Below are 27,022 nucleotides of genomic sequence, written 5' to 3' on the forward strand. Positions count from 1 at the left end.
GAGACAGGTGTCAATCAAAAAGTAATCATTTTAACTGCCCGACTAAAAAAAAGTTATCGGTCCAACAGCCTATCCACCAAACAGTCAACCAGTCGACTAAATAGGATGAGCCCTAGAGAGTTGTCTTTAGTCAATGTAAACAGTAGTGTATTGATCATTTGAGCGAGTCTGATCTATATCGCTGGCATGTGTCTGGATGGTTGTTTGTTTTGGTGTCCTGTCAACCCAGTTGGCCCAACAAAGTGCTCTTTGAGGCCAGGAGCAGAGAGAAAGGCTAGTGGCAAAAGGCCGGGGTTGTTCATGAGGAGGGAAGCTAGGGACAGAAGGCCGGGGTTGTTCATGAGGGAAGCTAGGGACAGTAAGCCAGGTTGTTCATGGGGTGCGAAGCTAGGGACAGAAGGTCAGGGTTGTTCATGAGGATTGGGATCAGCAGGTGGAGCAGTAGTTCAGTAGATGATCTGTTATGGGAGGTTGGTATGGAAACTCCGACCCTAGATCAGCCATCAGCCTCCTGCGGTGTGTTATCAGCTCTAATGAAGCACCTCTCTCCTTCTCCCTCACTGTCACACACTCCTTCTCTCCCTCCCGCTGTCTGACACAATCACCTTCTCCCTCCCACATGCTTGCTCGCTCCCTCGCTCCCCCTCCCTTACATTCCTGCTGTCAGTCTCCTGGCTTGCAGCCAGCTCATATCACTCAGTCACCACCAAGACACATACACACTGACTCCTCCAGCTAGTTGTTAAAGTGAACCCCCCCCCCCACACACACACTTAAATCAATGTGACACACTAGGAACACAACCTAGGCCCTATGAGAATCCAGTAGGAGACATACTAAGAATTCCTCTCCTGACCAACTCTCTGAATAGACATATCATTCAAAGACCTTTAGAATGCAAACAAAATCTCCCATGAGAGGATACCAAAGATGATCAATTTCGATGTAAAAATGCATAACACATTCTGCATTCAATAACTAAATACAGCCAGTCAGCCTCATGGCATCAAATAAGGCTAGTGCTGCACAATCCTCTGGTGCCAAGCATAATGCAGTTTATATTGATCCATGCCTTTCTCTAATGTCAAACATCTGTAACCACATTATTTACAAAATACACCATCTTAAAATAGTGCTGTCTAGCCCTAGAGTTAGGATACAGAGTCGGTGTTGGGTTTAGACAGCCATGTCAGTGATCGGAGCTTGTGTGACGCTATTCCAACTGACAGTTGTCAGTCTTCGCCCACTGAAACCATGCGTATCAATCCCCACTATCCACCTCTCTCAAAATAGAGTGCTCTGTGACTGGCAGCACTCAAACCATTACTAGAAGATTCCCTTAGGAAGTGAGCTATGGAGGGTAAGGTGGAGTTAATGAGAAGGGAGAAACCCAGTGTTTGCATTCAATACAAGAGGGAAGAGACTCAGAGAGACCAGGGAAACGCCTCTATCCTATTCAAAAGTGTGTGTGTGCGCGCGTAAGTGTGCATCTGTGAGTGTGTCGGTCCGTTCATCCATCTGTGTGTGTCTCCTACCCAGTACATCCAGGGAGCTCTGGTGGTTGGAGATGATGACGTAGGGTCCCTCTGTCTGCAGGTGTTCCAAGCCGCTCACGTCAAACCTCAGACCCAGGAAGTACTTCACGTGACGAACCAGAGCGCGGATCACCCTGAAAACCAAGGAAGGAACAACAATAATCAATTCAATCTTTATTTGAAAACCATTTCAGTGTCAAACGGTGTGACTAGAAAAAAACAAAGACATTAACGGCAGAGTTTCAGAGCATCAGTTCTGCTCAGTCCGTGATCACCAGGTGAGCAGACCGACTACTTCCTAATCATAATGAGTAGGCTAGTTACACTACATTTACACATTTTGTGTATGTGAACACCCCTTGAAATTAGTGGTTTTGGCTATTTCAGCCCACACCCGTTGCTGACAGGTGTATAAAATCGAGCACAGCCGAGCAGTCCCCATAGACAAACATTGGCAGTAGAATGGCCCATTCTGAAGAGTTCAGTGACTTTCAACATGGCACTGTCATAGGATGCCACCTTTCCAACAAGTCAGTTCGTAAAATGTCTGCCCTGCTAGAGCTGCCCCGGTCAACTGTAAATGGAAACATCCAGGAGCAACAATGGCTCAGTGGTAGGCCACAGAACAGGACCGCCGAGTGCACTCACTACAGACTGCCTCTGGAAGCAACGTCAGCACAAAAACTGTTAGTCGGGAGTTTCATAATATGGGTTTCCATGGCCGAACAGCCGCACACAAGCCTAAGATCACCATGCGCAAAGCCAAGCGTCGGCTGCAGTGGTGTAAAGCTCGCCACCATTAGACTCTGGAGCAGTGGAAATGTGTTCTCTGGAGTAATGAATCACGCTTCACCATCTGCCAGTCTGATGGACAAATCTGGGTTTGGCAGAAGACGGGAGAACGCCATCTGCCCAAATGCATAGTGCCAACTATAGTTTGGTGGAGGAAGAATAATGGTCTGGGGCTGTTTTTCATGGTTCGGGCCCCCCTTAGTTCCGGTGAAGGGAAATCTTAACACAACACCATACAATGGCATTCTAGATGATTCTGTGGTTACAACTTTGTGGCAACAGTTTGGGAAAGGCCCTTTTCTGTTTCAGCATGACAATGTCACTGTGCACAAAGCGAGGTCATTACAGAAATGGTTTGTTGAGATCGCTGTGGAAGAACTTGACTGGCCTGCACAGAGCCTCAACTTTAACGCCATCGAAAACCTTTGGGATGAAGTGGAACGCCGACTGCGAGCCAGGCCTAATCGCCCAGCATCAGTGCCCGACCTCACTAACTCTCGTGGCTGAATGGATGCAAGTCCCAGCAGCAATGTTCCATCTAGTGGAAAGCATTCCCAGAAGAGTGGAGACTTATAGCAGCAGGGGGGGACCAACTCCATATTAATGCCAATGACTTCAGAATGAGATGTTTGACGAGTAAGTGTCCACATACTTTTGCCATGTAGTGTATATTAAAAGTATAGTTCTTCACATTATGCTATTTGAAAAAAAACTTTCCAACAATCTCCCCATCGATAATCACCAATCCTCAGTGTGAAAGAGCAGTTGAAGTTATAGGTGTACTGCTGCATTGACCTATGGACAATGAGTTCCATGCGCTCATTTCTTTAGCCGCCAATGGATCCCGGTGTATCAATGTGTCCATATGGCAGAAGCTGGTGATCTCGTATTAGTTGACTTATCGATTTAATTCAGATTTTTATGATTAACCACGTGAAAATGATTGAGAAATGAAAACGTTATTGAAATGAAACTGTTCGACTTAAATGTACATATGAAAATCATAATTGGCACACAGAACGGTAGAAAATGGTAGGATAAATTGTGAGCTTCCCCAAACTTGAAACTCACTCACTGCCTATGAAGTCTATGAAATCATTGCCTCCATGGTCAGATTCTGCCTATAGGCTACTTTGAAGCAAGGCAAGACATGCATCATAATATGAAATAAATGTTTTTCTCCTCACAGTCATTTTGGCCAGCAACAGTTTTATTTTCAATCGCCTTCTCATTTTATTACATTTTTCAGCCAAAAGCCGGCGATTGCCAGCTAATGGAAACCCTGGCCATCACATACAATAGCATGGTTAGACTCACCATCACATACAATAGCATGGTTAGACTCTCCATCACATACAATAGCATGGTTAGACTCACCATCACATACAATAGCATGGTTAGACTCACCATCACATACAATAGCATGGTTAGACTCACCATCACATACAATAGCATGGTTAGACTCACCATCACATACAATAGCATGGTTAGACTCACCATCACATACAATAGCATGGTTAGACTCGTCTGCTGATCTTGTTCTTACAACCATAATAAGTGGAAAGAAATCGTTCTCTTAGAGTTGGGGTCAATTATAAAATAGCCTATCCTACGAATCCTATATGAATAATGATTGCCTATGGTGTAGTACAGGCTATGGTATTTAATCATAAACACAATGTTATGTCTAATTCTACCCTAATACTATTTAGTTTTACACAAAGTAGACCGGCCTGAGATGTCGGGTTTCTCATTACTGACTATGTATCTTAGTTTAAGGTAGGCTGAGGCTCTCTGTCAGGAAAGCAATAACAATCATGCTGAAGAGAGGAGGGCAAGGCAGCCATAACATAAACCCCCAGATCTGTCTGGGACACAAGGCTAGCAGCGCATGCTCTCTAACAGATGGCCTTCATTACTGGAAGACTACAGCCTCTGTCCCTAAAGGATGAAGAAGTGTGTGGTTCTGTTTACTCCAGTCTAGCATTCAGCATACTGTCCATTTTATTCTCCAATGGCCCCTCCCTGTGTGGGTTTAGAATACGACCAACACTGCTCAAGTCACAAGAATGAGTGTGTAGAGTAGAGTGCAATGAGACTGGATCTGCATGTCAAAATATGATCTTCAAACCAGAATAAAAACACTATCTCCTCACTATCACGACGATAAAACCGTCTAATCTTGTGCAAAAGCATGCCTGATTGTGCAACAGGCAAGCTGCTATTCTAAGACTACAGCACAGTCGTAAAGAGGAAGACAATTGCCTTAAATTCAGTTGCAACCGCAATATCAACAACTGACATATCACAACGGTTATCCTCTAATGATCATGTTTAGGTTGTCAGTTTCCTCCCGAATGTCATTGCATGACTGCTCTCGAAAAGACAAATTTTAACCCTTGTTTTGAACTATTTCAAAACGAGCAAAGCCAACAGTATCTTCAACAAAAGTCCTTACTGTTTAAGTGTTTCACAGAGCGTTTTAATTAAATATTAATTGAGCAAGGTCAGGGTGACCTCAATTCTATCCCAAGTGTTGTTCCAGTTTCAACAGATAAACGTGCCAAAGTTCCAGTCTAAGCAGTCCGAGACAGTTGACATAACCCAGAGAAAAAAAAAGTTGACAGCACACTGCAATACACTACATAGCACATCATGGTTCACTAGCACTGAAAGGTCTGTAGTACCATTGACATCTATAAGCCATTCCCCTTGAGCAGTGTCTAAATCTAATTTGTTTCCATCCCAAAACTCTGTGTGACGATTCAGGTTGGAATCTTGCAGCAACATTCCTATAGGGATGTAGACAGTGCCTTCGCTGTCCTGGTTGAGAATAAAATGACTCTACAAAAACCGTCTCCCATTCTAGAATAATTGCTAGAAACGCCTTTTGCCATGTGATAATGCTCAACACACCGGCACTAGTTTGGCAGGAAAACATGGCCAACCTATAACGCTTTCAAAGACACTAAGCATTGAGTGGGTGTTTGACCTGGGGCTGTAAACGAGGGTCATTCACAGAGTGAGCCAGGTTCAAGAGTCCCAGTTCCCACTAGAGGTCGACTGATTAATCGGAATGGCCGATTAATTGGGGCCGATTTAAAGTTTTCATAACAATCGGAAATCAGTATTTTGGACACCGATTTAAATTTGTATTTATTTATTTAAATATTTATTTAACGAGGCAAGTCAGTTAAAACCTGTTGCAACTCTAGGGGCAGTATTTTAATTTTTGGAAAAAAAACTTTCCCGTTTTAAAAGGGATATTTTGTCAAGACAAGATGCTAGAATATGCATATAATTGACAGCTTTGGATAGAAAACACTAACGTTTCCAAAACTGTAAAGATATTGTCTGTGAGTATAACAGAACTGATGTTGCAGGCGAAAGCCTGAGAAAAATCAAATCTGGAAGTGCCCCATATTTTGAAAGCGCTGCGTTCCAATGCGTCCCTATTGAGCTGTGAATGTGCTATGAACCAGCTTACGCTTTCTACGTATTCCCCAAGGTGTCTACAGCATTGTGACGTAGTTTTATGCATTTATGTTGAAGAATACCCGTAAGCGGCTACATTGCGTAAGTGGTCACCTGATGGCTCCCAGGGTGACTCTCGGTAGCCATTACTCCATTACTCCAATCAGTCCTACTGAAAACGAATTGTCCCGATGGATATATTATTGAATAGATATTAGAAAAACACCTTGAGGATTGATTATAAACAACGTTTGCCATGTTTCTGTCGATATTATGGAGCTAATTTGGAATATTTTTAGCCGTTTTCGCGACTGCAATTTCTGGGCGATTTCTCAGCCAAATGTGAAGAACAAATGGAGCTATTTCGCCTACAAAAATAATATTTTAGGAAAAAAAAAAAAACTTTGGCTATCTACCTGGGAGTCTCGTGAGTGAAAACATCCGAAGTCCATCAAAGGTAAACGATTTAATTTGATTGCTTTTCTGATTTGTGACAAGGTTGCCTACAGCTAGCAAGGCATAATGCTATGCTAGGCTATCGATAAACTTACACAAATGCTTGTCTAGCTTTGGCTGTAAAGCATATTTTGAAAATCTGAGATGACAGGGTGATTAACAAAAGGCTAAGCTGTGTCTCAGTATATTTCATTTGTGATTTTCATGAATAGGAATATTTTCTAGGGATATATTTATGTCCGTTGCGTTATGCTAATTAGCGTCAGGCAATGATTACGCTCCCGCATGCGGGATGGGGAGTCAGTAGAGGTTAAGAACACATTCTTATTTTCAATGACGGCCTAGGAACAGTGGGTTAACTGCCTCGTTCAGGGGCAGAACGACAGATTTTTAGCTTTGCAAGATTGAATCCCGAGAGCTGACTTAATCTTGCAATATTACAGTTAACTAGTCCAACGCTCTAACCACCTGAATACATTGCACTCCATGAGGAGCCTGCCTGTTAAGCGAATACAGTAAGCCAAGGTAAGTTGCTAGCTAGCATTAAACTTATCTTATAAAAAACAATCAATCATAATCACTAGTTAACTACACATGGTTGATGATATTACTAGTTTATCTAGCGTGTCCTGCATTGCATATAATTGATGCGGTGCGTATCATTGCTCCAATGTGTAGCTAACCATAAACATCAATGCCTTAAAGTCAATACACCAAAGTATATATTTTTAAACCTGCATATTTAGCTAAAAGAAATCCAGGTTAGCAGGCAATATTAACCAGGTGAAATTGTCACTTCTCTTGCGTTCATTGCACGCAGAGTCAGTATATGCAACAGTTTGGGCCGCCTAATTTGCCAGAATTTTACGTAATTATGACATAACATTGAATGTTGTGCAATGTAAAAGGAATATTTAGACTTATGGATGCCACCCGTTAGAAAAAATACGGAACGGTTCTGTATTTCACTGAAAGAATAAACGTCTTGTTTTCGAGATGATAGTTTCCGGATTCGACCATATTAATGACCTAAGGCTCATATTTCTGTGTGTTATTATGTTATAACTAAGTCTATGATTTGATAGAGCAGTCTGACTGAGCGATGGTAGGCACCAGCAGGCTCGTAAGCATTCATTCAAACAGCACTTTTGTGCGTTTTGCCAGCAGCTCGTCGCTGTGCTTCAAGCACTGCGCTGTTTATGACTTCAAGCCCATCAACTCCTGAGATTAGGCTTGTGTAACCGATGTGAAATGGCTAGCTAGTTAGCGGGATGCGCGCTAATAGCGTTTCAAAAGTCACTCGCTCTGAGACTTTTGTGGAGCTATGGGTAACGCTGCTTCGAGGGTGGCTGTTGTTGTTGTGTTCCTGGTTCGAGCCCAGGTAGGAGCGAGGAGAGAGACGGAAGCGATACTGTGACACTGGCAATACTAAAGTGCCTATAAGAACATCCAATAGTCAAAGGTTAATGAAATACAAATGGTATAGAGGGAAATAGTCCTATAATTCCTATAATAACTACAACCTAAAACTTCTTACCTGGGAATATTGAAGACTCATGTTAAAAGGAACCACCAGCTTTCATATGTTCTCATGTTCTGAGTAAGGAACTTAAACGTTAGCTTTCTTACATTGCACATATTGCACTTTTACAACACTTTGTTTTAGCATTATTTAAACCAAATTTAACATGTTTCAATATTTATTTGAGGCTAAATTGATTTTAGTGATGTATTATATTAAGTTAAAAGTGTTCATTCAGTATTGTTGTAATTGTCATTATTACAAATAAATTCAAATAAATAAATAAAAAAAATCGTCCGATTAATCAGTATTGGATTTTTTTGGTCCTCCAATAATCGGTATCGGCGTTGGAAAATCATAATCGGTCGACCTCTAGTTCCCACTAGTAATTTGAGGGTAGATGACCGTGACAGGCTGTGCTCTCCTTCCGTGTTGAATCAGTCAACTCTTTCTAATACGGCCTGCCCCTCTCGGTCTGTGTCACTGTGTGTCTGGATCTCCATCTTCCACTTCTCCCCACACACTCAATCTCTCTGTCTCTCACACACATGCAAAACACACACACACACACACACACACACACACACACTTGTTGGCGACTGTGAAAATGGTCCAGCTGCAGAAAACCTTTGGGTTAAGAGAATACTGCCAGGTGCAACATGACACCACAGCCAATACTTCTGGTCTGCACACCTGGCTGTGAAACAGTTCTGTTATTCCAAGAGCACTGAACCTGAGCCAAGTCAGTCTGCCAGTTGTGTTATCACTAACATAAAGGACAACAGGCAGCACAAGGCTGGGGAAGACATACATTGATTTCTAGGGTACCTTTCGGAAGAGATAAGTTACAACCAGCCGGTAACATGACTCTGAAAGGGAGAGACTATCTGACCCCCACTCCTCTCTTATTGTGTCCAACCGGCCATGTCGTCTCACTAGCCACAGTAAAATATGTCCCAATCCCCCTGGCCTGCAGACCAGTTGACTGACAGAGGTTACGTTTGCATTCTTGGGCACAGGGACTGTCTAAATGACTATGGCCCCTTAACACTCACATCTGTAGCCATGAAATGTTTTTAAAGGCTGCTCATGGCTCACGTCAATACCATCATTCTAGACCCACTCCAATTCACATACTGCCCAAACGGATCCACAGATGACGCAATCTCAATTGCACGCCACACTGCCCTTTCCCACTTAGATAAAAATAACATCTGTGAGATTGCTCTTCATTGACTACGGCTCAGCGTTCAACACCATAGTGCCCTCCAAGCTCATCACTAAGCTAAGGACCCTGGGACTAAACACCTCCCTCTACAACAGGATCCTGGTCTTCCTGACAGGACACCCCCAGGTGGTGAGGGTAGGCAACAACACATCCGCCATGCTGACCCTCAACACGGGGGCCCCTCAGGGGTGCGTGCTTAATCCCCTCTTGTACTCCCTGTTCACCTACGACGGTGGTAGGCCTGATCACTGACGACAATGAGTCTATAGGGAGAAGGTCAGAGACCTGGCAGTTGTCCTGGCACCACAACCTCTCCCTCAATGTCAGCAAGACAAAGGATACGATCGTGGACTACGGGAAATGGAGGGCCGAGTACGCCCTCATTCATGTCGACGGGGCTGTAGTGGAGTGGTTTGAAAGCTTCAAGTTCCTCATTGTCCACATCACTAAGGATCTATCATGGTCCAAACACACTAACACACTCATGAAGAGGGCATGACAACGCCTCTTCACCCTTAAGAGGTTGAAAAGATTTTGTATGGTCCCTCAGATCGTCAAAAAGTTCTACAGCTGCTTCAATGACAGCATGTTAACTGGCTGCATCTCCGTTTGGTATCACAACTGCATGGCATCTGACCGCAAGGCTCCACAGAGGGTAGTGCACACAAGCCAGTACATCCCTGGGCCAATCTCCCTGCCATCCTGGACCTCTATACCAGGCAGTGTCAGAGAAAGGCCCTAAAAATTGACAAAGACTCCAGCCACCCTAGTCATACACTGTTGTCTCTGCTACTGCACGGCAAGCGGTACCGATGCTCCAAGTCTGGAACCAATAGGATCCTAAACAGCTTGTACCCCCAAGCTATTAGACTGCTAAGTAGTTAACCAAATAGCTACCCGAACATTCTGTATAGACCCGTGTTCCACTTACACTGCTGCTACTGGTTACTGTCACTTTATTCCTAGTCATGTACATACAGTATCTACCTCAAATACCTCGTACCCCTGCACATCGATATAATACCTGGTACCCCTTGTAACGTTACTCATTGAGTACTTTTACATGCACAGTAATAATTCGATATTAATAACCCCCTGGAGTCTACGTGCGCGCCCCGCAAAAATCTTATCTGCATAATAATAATCCATAAGCGTAAGATATGGCCGGACGATATGGCCAAAATATATCACGGTATTTAAAAAAAAAAAAATTGACAGTAAGGTAGTGGTTTAAGAATCGAAATTCTCTTTAGGAGTAGTGCGTGACCCTTTGGTGGCAACACATACATTCCAAGTGATTTCAATGGGTATTTCTCCATTCTGATTGCTATTCAATTCAACTTCTTACATTTTTATTTGCATTTCCACAGCCACACAGGGCTGGACGATATTGAACAAAATGTTGCAATTGCGATTTACACCTTACAAATATGTAAAACTCAACCATTTCAAAGATTTTACTGAGTTATTTCATATAAGGATAGAAGTCAATTGAAGACATTTTAGGAACTGATTTGACGAACTGAAATAAATGTGTAAAATCGTCTAAATGTCTGTTTTTGCTTTGTCATTATGGGGTATTGTTTGTTGATTGATGAGGGGGAAAAAACGATTATCTATTTTTGAATAAGGCCATATAACGTAACAACATTTTGTAAAAGTCAAGGGGTCTGAATACATTCCAAATGCACCGTGTCCAATGACATTAAACCATCGGATAAAATAAAACATCTTGCCTTGGTCCTGTTTAGACTTGAGACACAAAATCGATGGCAACAATGCATGGGTTAAAGTGGCATTTTCTGCAGTTGTTGGTTTACATCTGTGCAAAAAAAAACATGCCTGTTGGATACATGTTTCGACCTGGTTTCCAGCCACGAAAATGTCGGGCCCTGAGGCCACGTCTGAATGCCATATGTAAAGACAACGTTAGCAAACTACCTAGCATTAGCCGCATGATACCGTACAGAAAGTCCCAAACATCTGGCAATGCATTGGAGCTAGCTAGCTAGCCTTCTTACCAACCGCTGGATAGCCATCTCGCAGTCCGTTACAAAATGCAACAACGAATAGGTGAAAATATCTGCACATAGCTTTTCTGAAAGTAAAAACAAATAGTGATGTTATGGTTGCATTAGCTCGCCAAAGACTGAAATATCTAGCTACTGTAGCCATCTTCCATTCCCATGAGCAAACGTTAGCTAGCAATGCACGGCTCGCGTTGTTGTACAACCTGGAACTTACCTCATGTTTTCGATGTCCCTGCCGCCGCTTTTCAGAATACTAAGCGGAATCGCAATCGCAGCCAAAATCATCATATAGGCCACGTAGAAACACTTTTTAAAATAAAAAACAAAAGTGCTGCTGGTCCATAGCAGGAGTGGGACCAGCAGCAGTAGGAACACCAAGAGCGCATCCATACTGATTCCTCCACTGATATTGCCAGCAAGAGTCTCTGATGGTGCTAGCTAATGTTGTGCAAGCATTAGCAGCACTGTGTGGCACCGACTGACATTACAACTGCCAAGAGGCAACACACAACTTGTGCAACTTCGGTGGTGCACGACTCGTTCTCTAGATTAATATAACTCGTGGACAACGCTGTCCAGTCAACGATGGTGAAAGGCAGCCAGCCTCATGTAGAGGTTCCTAAGGTAAATTGCCATGGAATTCGATGTTTTTTTCTGTTTCCGGTTGCACCTTATATGGTTCCTCGGTCACCGCTCTCAGATCACATTCAGTGATGACAGCCCAGCCCAAAGCAAATACTGTAGTAACGGTTTCCAGAAGTAGGGGATGTAGACGAGCAAGCTTTGTACTGTGACTAATCTTTTCTGGTAAATAAGTTGTAATATATATTTTTAAATAACATTACGGTTTCAACAGATGTAGCTTGCAGGCTGCAGTTATACATCCAGCTAATGACTTAGGCTGCTGATCTCATTGAAAAATGCATTATGTTGCTGTTGATGCCTAGGGCCAAACTCAAGTCAAAACTCGTGTTTTTTGTCATCCTCTTAAAATCTTCATAAAATATTTGTTGGGCTGTGCAGCGTCTTATTCTCTCTCTCTCTCTCTCTCTCGCGCTCTCTGCATGTGTGTGTAGGCAAAGGGTGGCTACTTTGAATAATCCCAATATAAAATATATTTTGATTTGTCTAGCACTTTTTTGGTTACTACATGATTCCATATGTGTTATTTCATAGCATTGATGTCTTTACTATTATTCTACAATGTAGAAAATAGTAAAACATTAAGAAAAACCCTTGAATGAGTAGGTGTTTCCAAGCTTTTGACTGGTACTGTATATACAATATCTTTGTTGTTCTGTCCTTTTAAACATGTCTGAAGTAGGATAAATAATGTATTTAACATATGACACAGAAAACACAGACTTTGATTGGCATCTGAACCAGGATGACTCATGTTTGACTCACACACACCATGGGACTGAGGATGCTCTGAAATACATGTTGGTGGACTCCCTGTCAGGATGACTCAATACACTCAACGAGATGGATCTGATGGTTAGAGGTCTTCAGAAGAAAAAGCAGGAAGATGAGCGGAAAAGCCAAACATGAGTGTATGCAACAAAACCCTTTTCAGCTATGGTCCAAGCGTAACCAGGTTTAAGCATTTCTGACAGTGAATAGATATTTACATGTTTATCCCTCTTATAGATCAAGATGTTAAGTCATCAATATGCCAGATTAAGACTACAGATAAAACAGGATTAGTTGTGATAATCCAGGAGCGTAATCTAGCCCTGCCCGGTGCCTCAGGCTTTAGACCGTGTATCTGCTGTTTGTTAACTAGAGATGCTTTGGACCATGGCCAGATAATTAATCACTGAGTGACTGCAGTGATTCTTACTATACCACTACTACTGTTCTAGTCAGTCAAAATCTGTAAACCTGCAGCTTCAGGAGTAGACAAAACAGCATTGAAAAACAGAATTGATTCATTATGATTGTCATTCACTGTCATTATTTACAAAGTCAACATTGTTTTATGTTTTTTATCAAATCATTAGTTGCTGTAATCTGATTCTAAATAGTGGCAGTAATCTGATTGTAAAAAGCCTCAGAAAGTTATTGGATGATTTATATTTAGGACTACTACATCATAGAAAATAGTTTATGGTTTTGGACAAGAGCCCAAAGATTTCCGTAGAAAATTACAGTGTTGTTTATTGCTTATGTATCATTACATGTTTTATTTTTCATGTTGAACTGAGTTGTTTTTTCCCCAGCTTCTTCTCCTCGTGTAAAATCAACCCGGTATCTAGCTGAGAATTCTTGTTGTGGAGTTGAGAATTCTGTCTGTACCCTATTTTTGTCAATAATTTAAGGTGCTCTGTCTCCACCTATTGGAGATTAGATTAACTGCATCCCATTTAAGTCTTCAGCTCAGTTCCAAGAACGAAGTGTGACTTAATAGCGTAAATCCTTTTTTGTCCCACTGTGGATGTCTGTTTATTACAGTAATGTCTGTTTCCCTGAATAATCTGCAGTTATCATTGGATCTTATTTTGTTTTTGTTTTACCTTTATTTAACTAGGCAAATCAGTTAAGAACACATTTTTATTTACAATGATGGCTTACCCCGGCCGAACTCCCCTAACCTGGACAACTCTGGGCCAATTGTGCGCAGCACTTATCACTCTCTCACTTCACAATAATCAAACCAGAGAGCAACTGTAGCCTACCTAGGAGTGTCACCTAATGCCTGACATTTACATGACAGAGACTGAAGTCAAAGAGAAGGAAAGGGGATACTTAGCCAGTTGTAGAACTGAATGCATTAAACTAAAATGTGTCTTCCACATTTGACCCAAACCCTCTGAATCAGAGAGATGTGGGGGGCTGCCTTAAGTAACATTCATGTGCAGGGGTCTGCCTTAATCAACATCTTCATCAGCTCAGCGATTCAATCAAGCAACCTTTTGGTTACTGGACCAACGCACCTACCCACCAGGTTACCTGAGAAATGGCCAGTATCTAGTAGCCTCAGGTATTACCATGTGTCACCCTAGAGATCCTTAGTCATACAACTATAGTAGCTAAGGGAACAAAGTAACTACACTGCATTGTCACTTAAAATGTACTGTATCTGTGATCTAAATTGATAGTTGGGTCATTTTTTATTTTGCCTTTATTTAACTAGGCAAGTCGGTTAAGAACAAATTCTTATTTACAATGACGGCCTACCCTGGCCAAACCCGGACCAATTGTGCGCCACCATATGGGACTCCCAATCACAGCTGGATGTGACACAGCCTGGATTCAAACCAGGGACTGTAGTGACACCTCTTGCACTGAGATGCAGTGCCTTAGACCGCTGCGCCACTCAGGAGCCTCGGGAGTCATGGGGTGGGGGCTTTCCGATGAGTTGGATCTGGGGTTTTCGGACCAAATCGGTCTTATTTAAAACGATCTTATCACTGTCTCTCTCACAGTACACAACCATGCACTGACTCGCACAACAGTCCTTTTAAAAGACACCATTTTACCATTCACCCTGTTTCCACAAGTTACGGTTTTAATATTTTCTGTCAGTGGCAAGGCATGTAAACGTACATAACTAAAACCACTTGAGTGAGTGAGTGGTGTTGTATTGTGCTTCTGTGTGTTTGACTTACAGGAGCCCTCGGACTAACAAGCCATCCTTCACCGTGGTGACTCAGGTGTTTGGGCCTGTCAGAAAGAAAGATCGCTGGGTCCTAGTTCGAAAATGATTTATTCACCAATCCTGCATCCTCTAGAATAGTAGTAGAAGTTAATTGACTTGCTTACATGCCTTCAGAATGAGGTTCTTATTCTCAACACCCCATTTACCCCACTTTGGCTTCTCATTATCGAAACAGATAGCTAAAATAAATGTTAAAAAGTCCGATTGAATTTTATCATTTAATTTTAAATATTTTTACTTTCAGTTTTTTTTAACTCAGTCCTTTTCATTGAGGGAGCAAAGTAAAAAATATTATACATTTATTTGTTCATTACTTTTTTGGAAATTGTGGTAAAATGCATAATATCTGATCAAAAAACATACAAATAATAATGAAACGGATAATTGCTGATCCTAATCTCAGTGATCCAAGAGGATATTTTGTGAAAAATGACAGTTGAAAAATGTTTGGTTAAATGAGAATTACCCATATCTTCTTTCACTGCCAGCCATCATAGGATATAAAAGCCCATAGCTGTCTGGCCCTAGTGTTAATTTACAGCGAGTGCATCAGGCTGTGGTGGTGCGTGCAGTTAGACACACAATGGAGCATTAGGACATATCTCAATTATACATGAAGACAGTGGGCCATGGGCCATTAGGACACATCTAAATTATACATGAAGGTCAGTGGGCCATTAGGACACATCTTAATTATACAAGACGACAGTGGGACATTATGACATCTCAATTATAAATGGAGACATTGGGCCATTGGGACACATTTCAATTATAAATGAAGACAGTGGGCCATGAGTCATTAGGACACATCTCAATTATACATTAAGGTCAGTGGGTCATTAGGACACATCTCAATTGTATATGAAGAAAGTGGGCCATTGGCCATTAGGACACATCTCAATTATAAATGAAGACAGTGGGCCATGGGTTATTAGGACACATCTCAATTAAGCATGAAGACAGTGGGCCATTAGAACACATCTCAGTTATACAAGAAGATAGTGAGCCATGGGTCATCAGGACAACTCTCATTTATACATGAAGATAGTGGGCCATGGGTCATTAGGACACATCTCAATTATACATGAAGGTCAGTGGGTCATTAGGACACATCTCAATTGTATATGAAGAAAGTGGGCCATTAGGACACATGTCAATTATACATGAAGACAGTGGGCCATGGGTTATTAGGACACATCTAAATTATACATGGAGACAGCGGGCCATTGGCCATTACAACACAACTCATTTATACATGAAGACAGTGGGCCATAGACCATGGGCCATTAGGACACATCTCAATTATTCATGAAGACAGTGGGCCATAAGGACACATCTCAATTATACATGAAGGTCATGGGCCATTATGACACATCTCCATTATAAATGAAGACAGTGGGCCATTGGCCATATTACACATCTCATTAATACATGAAGACAGTGGGCCATAGACCATGGGCCATTAGGACACATCTCAATTATAAATGAAGACAGTGGGCCAACGGTCATTAGGACACATCTCAATTTTACGTAAAAGTCAGTGGGCCATTATGACACATCTCAATTATAAATGAAGACTGCGGGCCATTGACCATAACGACACATCTCATTAATACACGAAGACAGTGGGCCATTGGCCATTAGGACACATCTCAATTATACATGAAGACAGTGGGCCATTGGCCATTACGATACATCTCATTTATACATGAAGACAGTGGGCAATGAGCATGGGCCATTAGGACACATCTCAATTATAAATGAGGCCATATTAGCGAAGTAATTACAATTTAGCAAATGAACACTGGAGTGATAGATGAGCAGATGTGCAAGTAGAAATACTGGTGTGCAAAAGAGCCGAAAAGTAAAGAAAAATAATATGGGGAGGAGGTAGGTAGATTGGGAGGGCAATTTACAGATGGGCTATGTACAGCTGCAGTGATCGGTTAGCTGCTCAGATAGTTGATGTTTAAAGTTGGTGAAGGAAATGATAGTCTCCAACTTCAGCGATTTTTGCAATTCGTTCCAGTCACTGACAGCAGAGATCTGGAAGGAAAGGCGGCCAAATGAGGTGTTGGCTTTGTGGATGATCAGTAAGATATACCTGCTGGAACGTGTGCTACGGGTGTGTGTTGTTATCGTGACCAGTGAACTGAGATAAGGCGGAGCTTTACCTAGCATAGACTTATAGATGACCTAGAGCCAGTGGGTCTGGCGACGAATATGTAGCGAGGGCCAGCCGACTAGAGCATACAGGTCGCAGTGGTGGTATAAGGTGTTTTGGTAACAAAACGGATGGCACTGTGATAGACTGCATCCAGTTTGCTGAGTAGAGTGTTGGAAGCTATATTGTAGATGACATCGCCGAAGTCGAGGATCGGTAGGATAGTCAGTTTTACTAGGGTAAGTTTGGCGGCGTGAGTGAAGGAGACTTTGTTGCGGAATAGGAAGCCGATTCTAGATTTGATTTTGGATTGGAGATGTTTAATATGAGTCTGGAAGGAGAGTTTACAGTCTAGCCAGACACCTAGGTATTTATAGTTGTCCACATATTCACAATATCGGCGGCACGGATGTGGAAGAAGAAACGAGGACCATCATGTTGAGGACTTTTGGGAAATGGTGTTTGCTGTACAATTTGTGAAACAACAGGTTTTTTTTGGATGGGGGGGGGGCTCCCTTTACAATTTAAATGTAAAATGATTTGTCTTCTTTCAGCTTCAGTTTTTTTACCGGCCCCTTATCTCTGGCACTATTTGTTTTTTTTTTACTGAAGAAATCTTCAGTGGCCAAGGGCCAGCAATTATGTAGCAGGGGTTAGGGCCAAGCGTTTTAATATGTCATTGCTAAAAAGGGTCCTCAGATCACAAGGGTTGTTTGTGTATTGGGGCACAGATAGCAAAGTGGAGGACATCAAGGCATTCAAAATGGCTACAAGGACTGATGTGCAGGAGTGAGGGCTTTGAGTCACAGGGTCTGGGATCCTTGGTGCCTCACCAGATGGTTTTGTGGGCACCACAGCAGTGGTGGAGGTCAAGTGTCCTTATGGTGCAAGGGACCTTACCATTGAAGAGGCAATGAAGTCAAAGGATTTCTATATCAAGGGAGGAGGGTCTTACCGCCTCCGTGAAGACCCTCCTTACTAGCACCAGGTCCAAGGCTAGCTCCACATCATTGGAAGAAACACCTGCTTCTTTGTTGTGTGGACCACCAAAGCCTCCATCACCATCCCCAGACCTCTGAGACTCATATTGCTCCTCCTATCAGTACATGTTTTCAGGGAAGCCAATGGTCCAAAGATATCCCACATAGTTCATACACACACACTGGGCTCCCAGAATAGGTTATATTACATATAAGTTTTGCTCATAGCAGACAGCTAAAGTAATGTAGTTAAATTTATCATGGACACAGTGGCAATTTATATCTGTGATGTTCAAATTATTTCTTACCCCCTGTCTTTTACTTGCTGAAGGTCCCAGTCATCCCAGCCTGTACCTGACATTGTTAAGAAACAAGTGAGCAATGAATAAAGATCATACACAAACAATAGGCTCGTAGAATAGGTTATGACATTCACGTTTTGGTCAAAGCAGCCAACTAAAGTAATGTAACTAACGTAAGTTCAATCACAAAGGCTGGTCTGAGTGCATATCTTCACAGTTTCATTGAGTAGTACAACACAAATCAAAGCTAATTGTATTTGTCCCATGCGCCAAATACAACAGGTGTATTTCACCTTACAGTGAAATGCTTGCTTACAAGCCCTTAACCAACAATGCTTTAAGAAGATAAGATTTTTTTTAAAGTGTTCAGTAAATAAAAAAATAACAAATAATTAAACAGCAGCAGTAAATAGCAGTAAATAACAAGCCAGGCTATATACAGGGGGTACCAGTACAGAGTCAGTGTGCGGGGGCACCATTTAGTCGAGGTAATATGTCCATGTAGGTAGAGTTGAAGTGACTATGCATAGGTTATAAACAGAGAGTAGCAGAAGCATAAAAGAGGGGTCTGGGTAGCCCTTTGATTAGCTGTTCAGGAGTCTTATGGCTTGGTGGTAGAAGCTATTAAGAAGTCTCTTGGACCTAGACTTGGGGTTCCAGTACCTCTTGCCGTGCGGTAGCACAGAGAACAGTCTATGACTACGGTGACTGGAGTCTGACAATTTTTTAGGGCCTTCCTCTGACACCGCCTGATATAGAGGTTCTGGATGGCAGGAAGCTTGGCCCAAGTGATGTATCAGTGATGTTTCCAATGTATAGTCTATTACAGTGTATTGCATTGGGGGCTATGGAGGGGGTGGAGAATGAAGTGCTGCTGGATATGTACTACACAGTCCACCTCCAAAACTAAAATATTAGGTTAGTAGAGACCCTACTGAGTATTTTCCACACCACTTTAGCTGACAGGTAGAACAAGTTTGTGTCTACTTCCGGCGCCGACAGAGATGGCCGCCTCGCTTCGCGTTCCTAGGAAACTATGCAGTTTTTTGTTTTTTTACGTGTTATTTCTTACATTAGTACCCCAGGTCATCTTAGGTTTCATTACATACAGTCGAGAAGAACTACTGAATATAAGATCAGCATCAACTCACCATCAGTACGACCAAGAATATGTTTTTCGCGACGCGGATCCTGTGTTCTGCCTTACAAACAGGACAACGGAGTGGATCCTATGCAGCGACCCAAAAAAACGACTCCGAAAGAGAGGGAAACGAGGCGGTCTTCTGGTCAGACTCCGGAGACGGGCACAGCGCGCACCACTCCCTAGCATTCTTCTTGCCAATGTCCAGTCTCTTGACAACAAGGTTGATGAAATCCGAGCACGGAAACGTGGCTTACTGGAGAGACGCTATCCGAAGCGGTGCAGCCAACAGGTTTCTCCACGCATCGCGCAGACAGGAAAAAACATATTTCTGGTAAAAAGAGGGGCGTGTTAGTGTTCAAATACTGGAGAGTTGAGACCAAATCACGGACGCTGGACAGAGTGGATTTCAGTTGTAACGAAAGACAGTTTTAATGAGTCAGAGATATCTTGTCCCGCAGTTTTACGTGCACGGACCTAGTTCACATAACTCGGCAAGGAGCCAGGTGAAAAAGAGGCCTATACAATGGTTACATACATTTTTATACATAGAATAAAGTAGGTGGAGTCTTGTCGTTTCGGTCTTCTTGACTGGTCGGAGGGTTGGAGGCGGGCCTTGCTCTAGCCAGAGCGGGCCCCATTGGTGCACAGCAAAAGTTCTTTGCTCTTGGGACCGGCCAGTTAGAGGGAGATGAGATGTGTGTTTATATAAGGAAGAGGGGGTCAGTCTTCTGGCTGGGTGTATGTGTTCTTACGACGGAATGTCTTTGTTTATATGAGCTATGTGTATGAATATTTATATAACAAATCCCCCTCTTCACATCTATTAGACGTGAAAACTATAGCAGAAAGGTGGCGGTTGCAATCGTGGGTATACATAAGGTGGTGCTCCTAACCTTGTCTGATTTGCATGGTGGGTCTGTAGGTGTAGTGCTACGTTTGGGACGGGAGTGATTGGAGGGAGTGATATCAGGAAAGGAGTTAGGGACATGTGTAGGGGTTGGTGTATGTGATGTGGCAGGGTGAAATAGTTGTTCAATTAACCATGTGAAAGTCCTAGGGTTACTCCAAATATCAGTATGAATATCACAAATAAGGGACCAGATATCCCCAGCCTCACCCAGAGAGGGAGAAATTTCCCTCTAACTGGGCGAGGTTCCCTTCTCAGGGGAGGCGGAGTTTGATGCCGCATCACCTGAGGAAGGAGTGTCTTCATTTGGAATCGAATTTAGGCCGCTCAAATCAGCTCTGACTTCAGTCAGTGTTCTAGAAGGAATTGGGGCTGGGGTGCAATGTGTAAGGCGGTGTCAAGGTGTGCCTGATTTACCTTTGACCTGGACCGAGTGTGAAGTAACCTCCTTCACTTCGTACGGTCCAGTCCACCTGGGTTCCAGCCACTTTCTCTTGTGGACTGTAACCCTCACCCCGTCACCAACCTTTACCTTCAGTAGTGTCGTGTCCCCCGGCAGCTCCCCCTCCTGGACCTTGTGAACCTGGGTAGAGAGTGCTGCAGAGAGAACCGTCAGTTTTTTCACATAATTAGACATTACAATTTGTTGTACATCAAGGGCGGGCATATGACCTCCCTCCCTTGGTGGACCATGCATGACTCTACCAGTCATTATCCCAAAGCTATCTTAGCTTTTGGTTTGACGTTCCACCAGATTTTGGGATTGGGGCCTGTACACAGATCCAAATCTGTGGGTTATGCCAAATCTTTCTTCCACCTGTCTCAGGTGTTTGTTAAATGTGAGCCATTTGTCAAATTTGATTTGTCTTGGGATGCCATACCTGGGTATTAGTTTGGTTTGTAGCCACTTAAAGACTGACCTAGCATCCTCCCCTTTTGTTATTATTGCCTCTACCCATTTGGAGAACCTATCTACTATGACTAGGAGATAGAGTTTGCCTTTAGATAAATTTTCGGGGCCCATGTCGGTGTAGTCTATACTAATATCCTGAAAACATGCATTAGGTGTTACGTATGAGCCCATTGGTGTTTGATATGGTTTCTTTGGGTTGTGTCTGTCACAACCATTGCATTCGTCACAAAATAAATCATCGTCATAAAATAAGTCAGTCATATTTTTTATGTGAGGGTGCCACCAGATGTGCGAGGCCTTTTTGGAGGGTCTTTAGTTTGCCTTCGTGTGTGGGGCCATGTGTTTCTCATAAAAGTTCTGGGTCCATCAGTGTGGCCTGCTTCATGGGCATGGGCTGAGTCTGTATAGATATTCAGTCTTTCCTTTTCCTCTGATGAGGACCTGCGTCAATCCGATGATTTCAGCTAATTTGGCCGATGCTGGTTGAGGGATGATGGCTGATTGAAGGGTGACATCACGAGGTGAGCTGTTTTTTTTCAATAGCTTTTGCTACTGCAGCAACGTATCTGGAGCATGTTGACTGTCCTACCTCAATGTGGTCAAGTTTGAAGAGTAGTACATCAAGACCCTTCTCTCCCCCTCTTGTTTCTGGAATAGGACGGATGAGGTGAATCCTTCCCTTCCAGAAACATCCAAATGGAACTTGTTCTTGTAGTCAGGTGCAGTCAGAGCTGCTGCCGCTGATAGATCCGTTTTCAGGAGTGCTATGGCTGTTGATGCTTCAGCCGTCCAGGCCAGGGGTGCATGGAGGTTCCTTGATCGTAGGATGACCGGTGCTGCCACCCCCTCTGGGCCACACCCAATGGTACAACACCTGATAGGTGGGGTCAGGTGCATCATGTCTTCGTCCCAGTCTGCAGTGTAGAGGCAGTCATCAGTTTCTGTTGCATTGAGTGTGCAATGGATCTCAGCTTGGGGAGTCTTATATGGGTGCAGAGTGTAGATTTGAGCTTTCAGTTGGTTGAACTTAAACTGGATGTGAGGGGTGGCAGGCCCTGTGGGTAGGCATTTTAGCCAGTACACTTCTTGGGCTTCAGACAGTGTGGTCATCGGCAGGAGTGGCATCCTCATCATTCTTACTGGGTGATCAGGTGTTGAAGTGGGAGGGTTGGTTGTAATCTTGCTGCTCCTGCTGCATGTGGCTAGATTCTGGGTGGTTGTATGCTGGCTGTTGCTGATGCATGGGTGTGGGTCCTGGTAGCTGATGTTGCAGAGGTGGGTTTCCCCCACTTCCTCTTGCTCTCCATTGCTGTTGCTGCGGGGAGAGTGGTTTCATGCAATCTCTGGCAAAATGACCGGTAATTCCGCAGTTAAAACACTGGTAGTTTCCCCCTCTGTGTTGTCCAGTGTAGGGACCCCGTCGAGCCCATACTGGGTGTTGTTGTTGCAGGATATACTGCTGTGGGGGAGGGTATTGGGGTGGTGGGGCTGCCTGCTGTTGGATCATCTGAGAGACGGTCTGTGCCACGATTTGGGAGATGTCTGTTTTGGTTCCCGGCTCCTTCGTTTCTTCCGCCACCATCTGTTTCTTAGGTTTTTCTCCTTGTTGTGCTTCCTTCAATTGGAGTTTCAGGAGTTGTACCTGGAGGGACTGCACCTGGCTCTCAGCACCCCCTCTTTCCTTGTTGTGCTGGGTCACATGGTGGTGCACATGAGTGTTGAATTGGGTCAGAGGAAGTGCAAACAACCCTACCGTTCCTCTGAGTTTGGTTTTAACATCTCCGGGACACCCGTTGACCACCATTTCCTTCCACATGCTGAGTGTGGTATCAGTGTGATCGAATGGTTCTTCGTGGACCGATCTCCATGTGGTCTTAGCCCTGTCCAGGTATGCTGCAGGTTGCTCACCTGGGTTGATTGTAAAGGAGGATAAGGTGGCATGGTTTCTTTCTGTAGGGTATGCTCTCCGTAGAACTTCCCATAATCTGGTACGGAAGTGGTCTATGGGCAGTGTTGGGGCCCGCCATCCAAGGTCAGCTGCTGTCATGAGGGCCTCCATGGTTCCGTGGTCGGTGGCTCTTGCTAGAAGTGCTTTCATGTCTCCTAGGCAGAGTTGCAGGCCTGACGTAAGTGTCTGCAGTTGAAGTAGCCACGCTGAAGCTCCTCCATGTAGGCTAGGCATCTGTCCCATCAGTGTTGTTAAATCAGTCATTTTCCAGGGCTGGTACTCCACAGTGTGTGCATCACCTGGTGTCGGTCGCAGGGGGTACTGTCCTGCCATCTCCTGCTCTCGCTCTCTTCTATCAGCAATTCTGGAGGACCGACGGAGTGTTTCGGACCCCATTGATTCGGTAACTTTGGTTACTGTTCCTCTCATTATGCTTTCCACACGGTAGGCTCCCTCTCTGTTGTTATCTTGGTTAGCTATTAGCTCCCTGAGTTCCTTAGCTCGAGCTATTGATGATTTCAGCAGCTCCTGCATCTTAGTCACGTTTGGAGCTCCCATCGGAGCTGGGGTGAGCACCATGTCAATTTCTTCTTCGTTTTCGATATCCATGTTCTGATGACAGTCCTCCCTATCCGTCTGATAGAAGTGGTTTGAATCTAATCTTGTTTGTAAGTGTCCTCTGGTTTCAGAGGTGAGAGAGTTCACAGAGGAGCATTGCGGCCTCCGTTCCTGGGGGAGGTCTCCTGCTCCTGGAATCCCAGTTTCGAACTGTTCACATACCATATGGCCAGCCGTTATCCCCAGGGTAATTTCCCCTTTTAACTCCCCTTGGTCTATTCTCAGAACTGGAGCCTGTATTGTGGGAGGTGCCCTGGGCAGGAATGGGTTGTGTGACGGGCTCCGGTGTTGAGTATGGCGGGGGCTGAACTGCCTCCATTGTCAATTGTGGATATAGTGAGGGAGAAACGGCCACAGGGGGAGCCGTGGGCAAGTTCTCAGGCGGAGCTTTAACATCCCCCGACGCCACAATAGCCACGCCCATCATGTCTGGTGTGTTTTTGGGCAGCACCCTCCTACTCTCCTGTATGGCCCATGTACCTATCTTGAGCTCCCCCTCTGCTCTCTCTCTCTCTCTTGTACCTACTTTTTTGAACCTGTGTATGTTGTTTCTCTCCGCCTCACTCGCTTTTGCATGCTCTACTGCGTCCTCTAATTCTGTCTGCATATCTTGGAGTTTCCCCCCTGTAGGTGGTCCTCCGCTAAAATAACCTGCTTGTGTCCATCTTATCCGTAATCCTTTCCACACTTTCTCCACTTTCCCATACTGTTTTTTACCTCCCGCTCTATCAATCATACTCTGATCTAAATAATCATTGAATTTTAGTTTGGGCGTGGTAGCTGCAGACATTTTATCTAGTTCGTCTGATAATGTGTATAATGCGTTATTTAGGTATATTCAATCCTTACTATGTGGTGTTTATTTCTATCGTTGTATGCTTAGCCTGTCCCTGGTCGAGACAAAGGGGGTTATCAATATGTGACGCCCGCCACGTGTGTATTTCACCGGTATTTTATTTGAATTTGTTCAGCGATTCGTTTAGGTATTTTCTATAAATGATTCTGCGATTTCCTTTTGGAACAATATATCAGTGAATATATGCGGTTCTATAACAATTTTCAGAGTAATTCTAGCTCTTTAGGAAATATCGATAGAATTTCTAGACAACTAAGAGTTGTTCAGTGAATTATTTAAATACTTTCTGTAAACAATTCAGTAAATTCCTTTATGAACTTATATCAGTAAATTCGAGCGATTCTATAGCAATTGTCAGAATAATTCTATATATTTAGGAAATATGGATAGAATAGAAAAACCCCAAAATCAGTGTGTAGCTTTTAGCGTCTGTAAAACAAAGTCTGTATTAAGCTCGGCGGCTTATTTAAATACTTTCTAGAAACAATTCAGTAAGTTCCTTTATGAACTTATATCAGTAAATTCCAGCGATTCTATAGCAATTGTCAGAATAATTTGAAACTTTAGGCAATATCAACAGGAATGAAAAAAAACGAAAATCAGTATTTCGGCCCGGCTGCTGTCAATCAAAATTGCACGGCCATTCGATACTAAGGTGGCTTTGTCTACCAGCACGTGTGCATAATAGCCCAGTTACGTATCCCAACCTACTCCGCGACAAACGTTTCTTTCAATTTAATTTCCCCCATCTCCAAATCATGGAATGTCAACTCTGGTTCATCTTATGTTTATTGTTTGATGTGCAATAGCCACATCATTCCCGATCTCTGTCTAGTGGAAGGCCAAACTTACATATCCTGTATCTACTCGACTACACCTCTTACAAAACCTATTAAATAATACACAGCTTTTTTAATAGGGCATTTTTCATGCAGATTCATTCAATCCAACCACACCTCCACAAGACCTATTCGATGTTATATGTATCAACAGGAGATTTTACTTGCAGATCCGGTTCATCTATCATTCAACTATAACCACACCTCCACAAGACCTTATTCGATAGTACAGAACGTATCAAAATAGGACATTTTTACTTGCAGATTCGGTTCATCTATCATTAAACTATAACCACACCTCCACAAGACCTTACTTGCAGATTCGGTTCATCTATAACCACACCTCCACAAGACCTTACTTGCAGATTCGGTTCATCTATAACCACACCTCCACAAGACCTTACTTGCAGATTCGGTTCATCTATAACCACACCTCCACAAGACCTTACTTGCAGATTCGGTTAATCTATAATTCATTCATTCGTATGAAATTCTCATTGAATTTCCAACATCCATAATTGTGTCCATTACGTGTTAAAACACAGCCACTATTTAACGTCACCTCTATACACAACCCAATACATATATAATTAGGACAGTTTTCTATGCAGATTTCAGAACAAATAGGGTCCCTGGAGGAATTTAACACATTGGTCAATCACAATTCACACATTCCTATTAAAATAACTGAGTATAGGCCCATTAATAAGAATATGTATATATATATTTTTTTTACAAAACAAGATATCTTTAATCAATGTCTTAGGTTCTTATGTAAAAAAATTGGGCACCGATTCATACTCACGCCCAGTACTTTCTGATCAAAATTTGGTTTAGACTATAATACAATATGCAGATTTCGATATAACGGGCTCTGCTCACCTTTATATAGAGCGCTCCGATCAGATTTCCTGAGGCAAGATGAATGGCTGGGGAAGTCACTCTTCCGTCTGATTTTTTAGCCGTGATCAGTCTCGTCCTCTCACACTAACTTATAATAGATCGAATTCAAGAACAACCAAACTCTGCTACCAATTCTGTTAGTGTTCAAATACTGGAGAGTTGAGACCAAATCACGGACGCTGGACAGAGTGGATTTCAGTTGTAACGAAAGACAGTTTTAATGAGTCAGAGATATCTTGTCCCGCAGTTTTACGTGCACGGACCTAGTTCACATAACTCGGCAAGGAGCCAGGTGAAAAAGAGGCCTATACAATGGTTACATACATTTTTATACATAGAATAAAGTAGGTGGAGTCTTGTTGTTTCGGTCTTCTTGACTGGTCGGAGGGTTGGAGGCGGGCCTTGCTCTAGCCAGAGCGGGCCCCATTGGTGCACAGCAAAAGTTCTTTGCTCTTGGGACCGGCCAGTTAGAGGGAGATGAGATGTGTGTTTATATAAGGAAGAGGGGGTCAGTCTTCTGGCTGGGTGTATGTGTTCTTACGACGGAATGTCTTTGTTTATATGAGCTATGTGTATGAATATTTATATAACAGGCGGGGGCGTATGCCTTATGACTAACGTGACATGGTGCGATGAAAGAAACATACAGGAACTCAAATCCTTCTGTTCACCTGATTTAGAATTCCTCACAATCAAATGTAGACCGCATTATCTACCAAGAGAATTCTCTTCGATTATAATCACAGCCGT

At 43.2% G+C, this 27,022-nt stretch overlaps 2 protein-coding genes across 4 annotated transcripts in view; both read right to left on the reverse strand.

The window, feature by feature from the left end:
* LOC110523369 (1-acyl-sn-glycerol-3-phosphate acyltransferase alpha) overlaps positions 1-12,103 on the reverse strand; it is a 34,208-nt gene extending 22,105 nt beyond the window's left edge. The window contains exons 1-2 of one of the 2 annotated variants that reach the window (XM_036976991.2): positions 11,252-11,994; positions 1,536-1,669 (exon numbers count right to left, since the gene is read on the reverse strand). In XM_036976991.2, the coding sequence (XP_036832886.1) occupies positions 1,536-1,669; positions 11,252-11,427 (310 nt within the window). In that variant the 5' untranslated portion in view covers positions 11,428-11,994. Of the gene's footprint in view, positions 1-1,535; positions 1,670-11,251 lie in introns of both variants that reach the window. The other variant, XM_090234074.1, reaches the window with a different exon arrangement.
* Positions 12,104-19,692: 7,589 nt separating this feature from the next.
* LOC149983188 (uncharacterized) lies at positions 19,693-26,091 on the reverse strand. Of its 2 annotated transcripts, none has more exons than XM_090234076.1 (2): positions 25,713-26,091; positions 19,693-25,573 (listed from the first exon to the last, which is right to left on the reverse strand). In XM_090234076.1, exon 2 carries the CDS (start codon positions 23,837-23,839, stop codon positions 22,256-22,258), a length of 1,584 nt encoding a protein of 527 aa, XP_090090202.1. In that variant the 5' UTR covers positions 23,840-25,573; positions 25,713-26,091; the 3' UTR covers positions 19,693-22,255. The 2 variants fall into 2 exon arrangements, with proteins under 2 accessions (XP_090090202.1, XP_090090201.1); XM_090234075.1 differs by having other exon boundaries at positions 25,668-26,091.
* Positions 26,092-27,022: the final 931 nt, after the last annotated feature.

This window comes from Oncorhynchus mykiss, chromosome 5, assembly GCF_057628025.1.
Source record: "Oncorhynchus mykiss isolate SJ-2025 chromosome 5, ASM5762802v1, whole genome shotgun sequence".
Classification (NCBI taxonomy): Eukaryota; Metazoa; Chordata; class Actinopteri; order Salmoniformes; family Salmonidae; genus Oncorhynchus; species Oncorhynchus mykiss.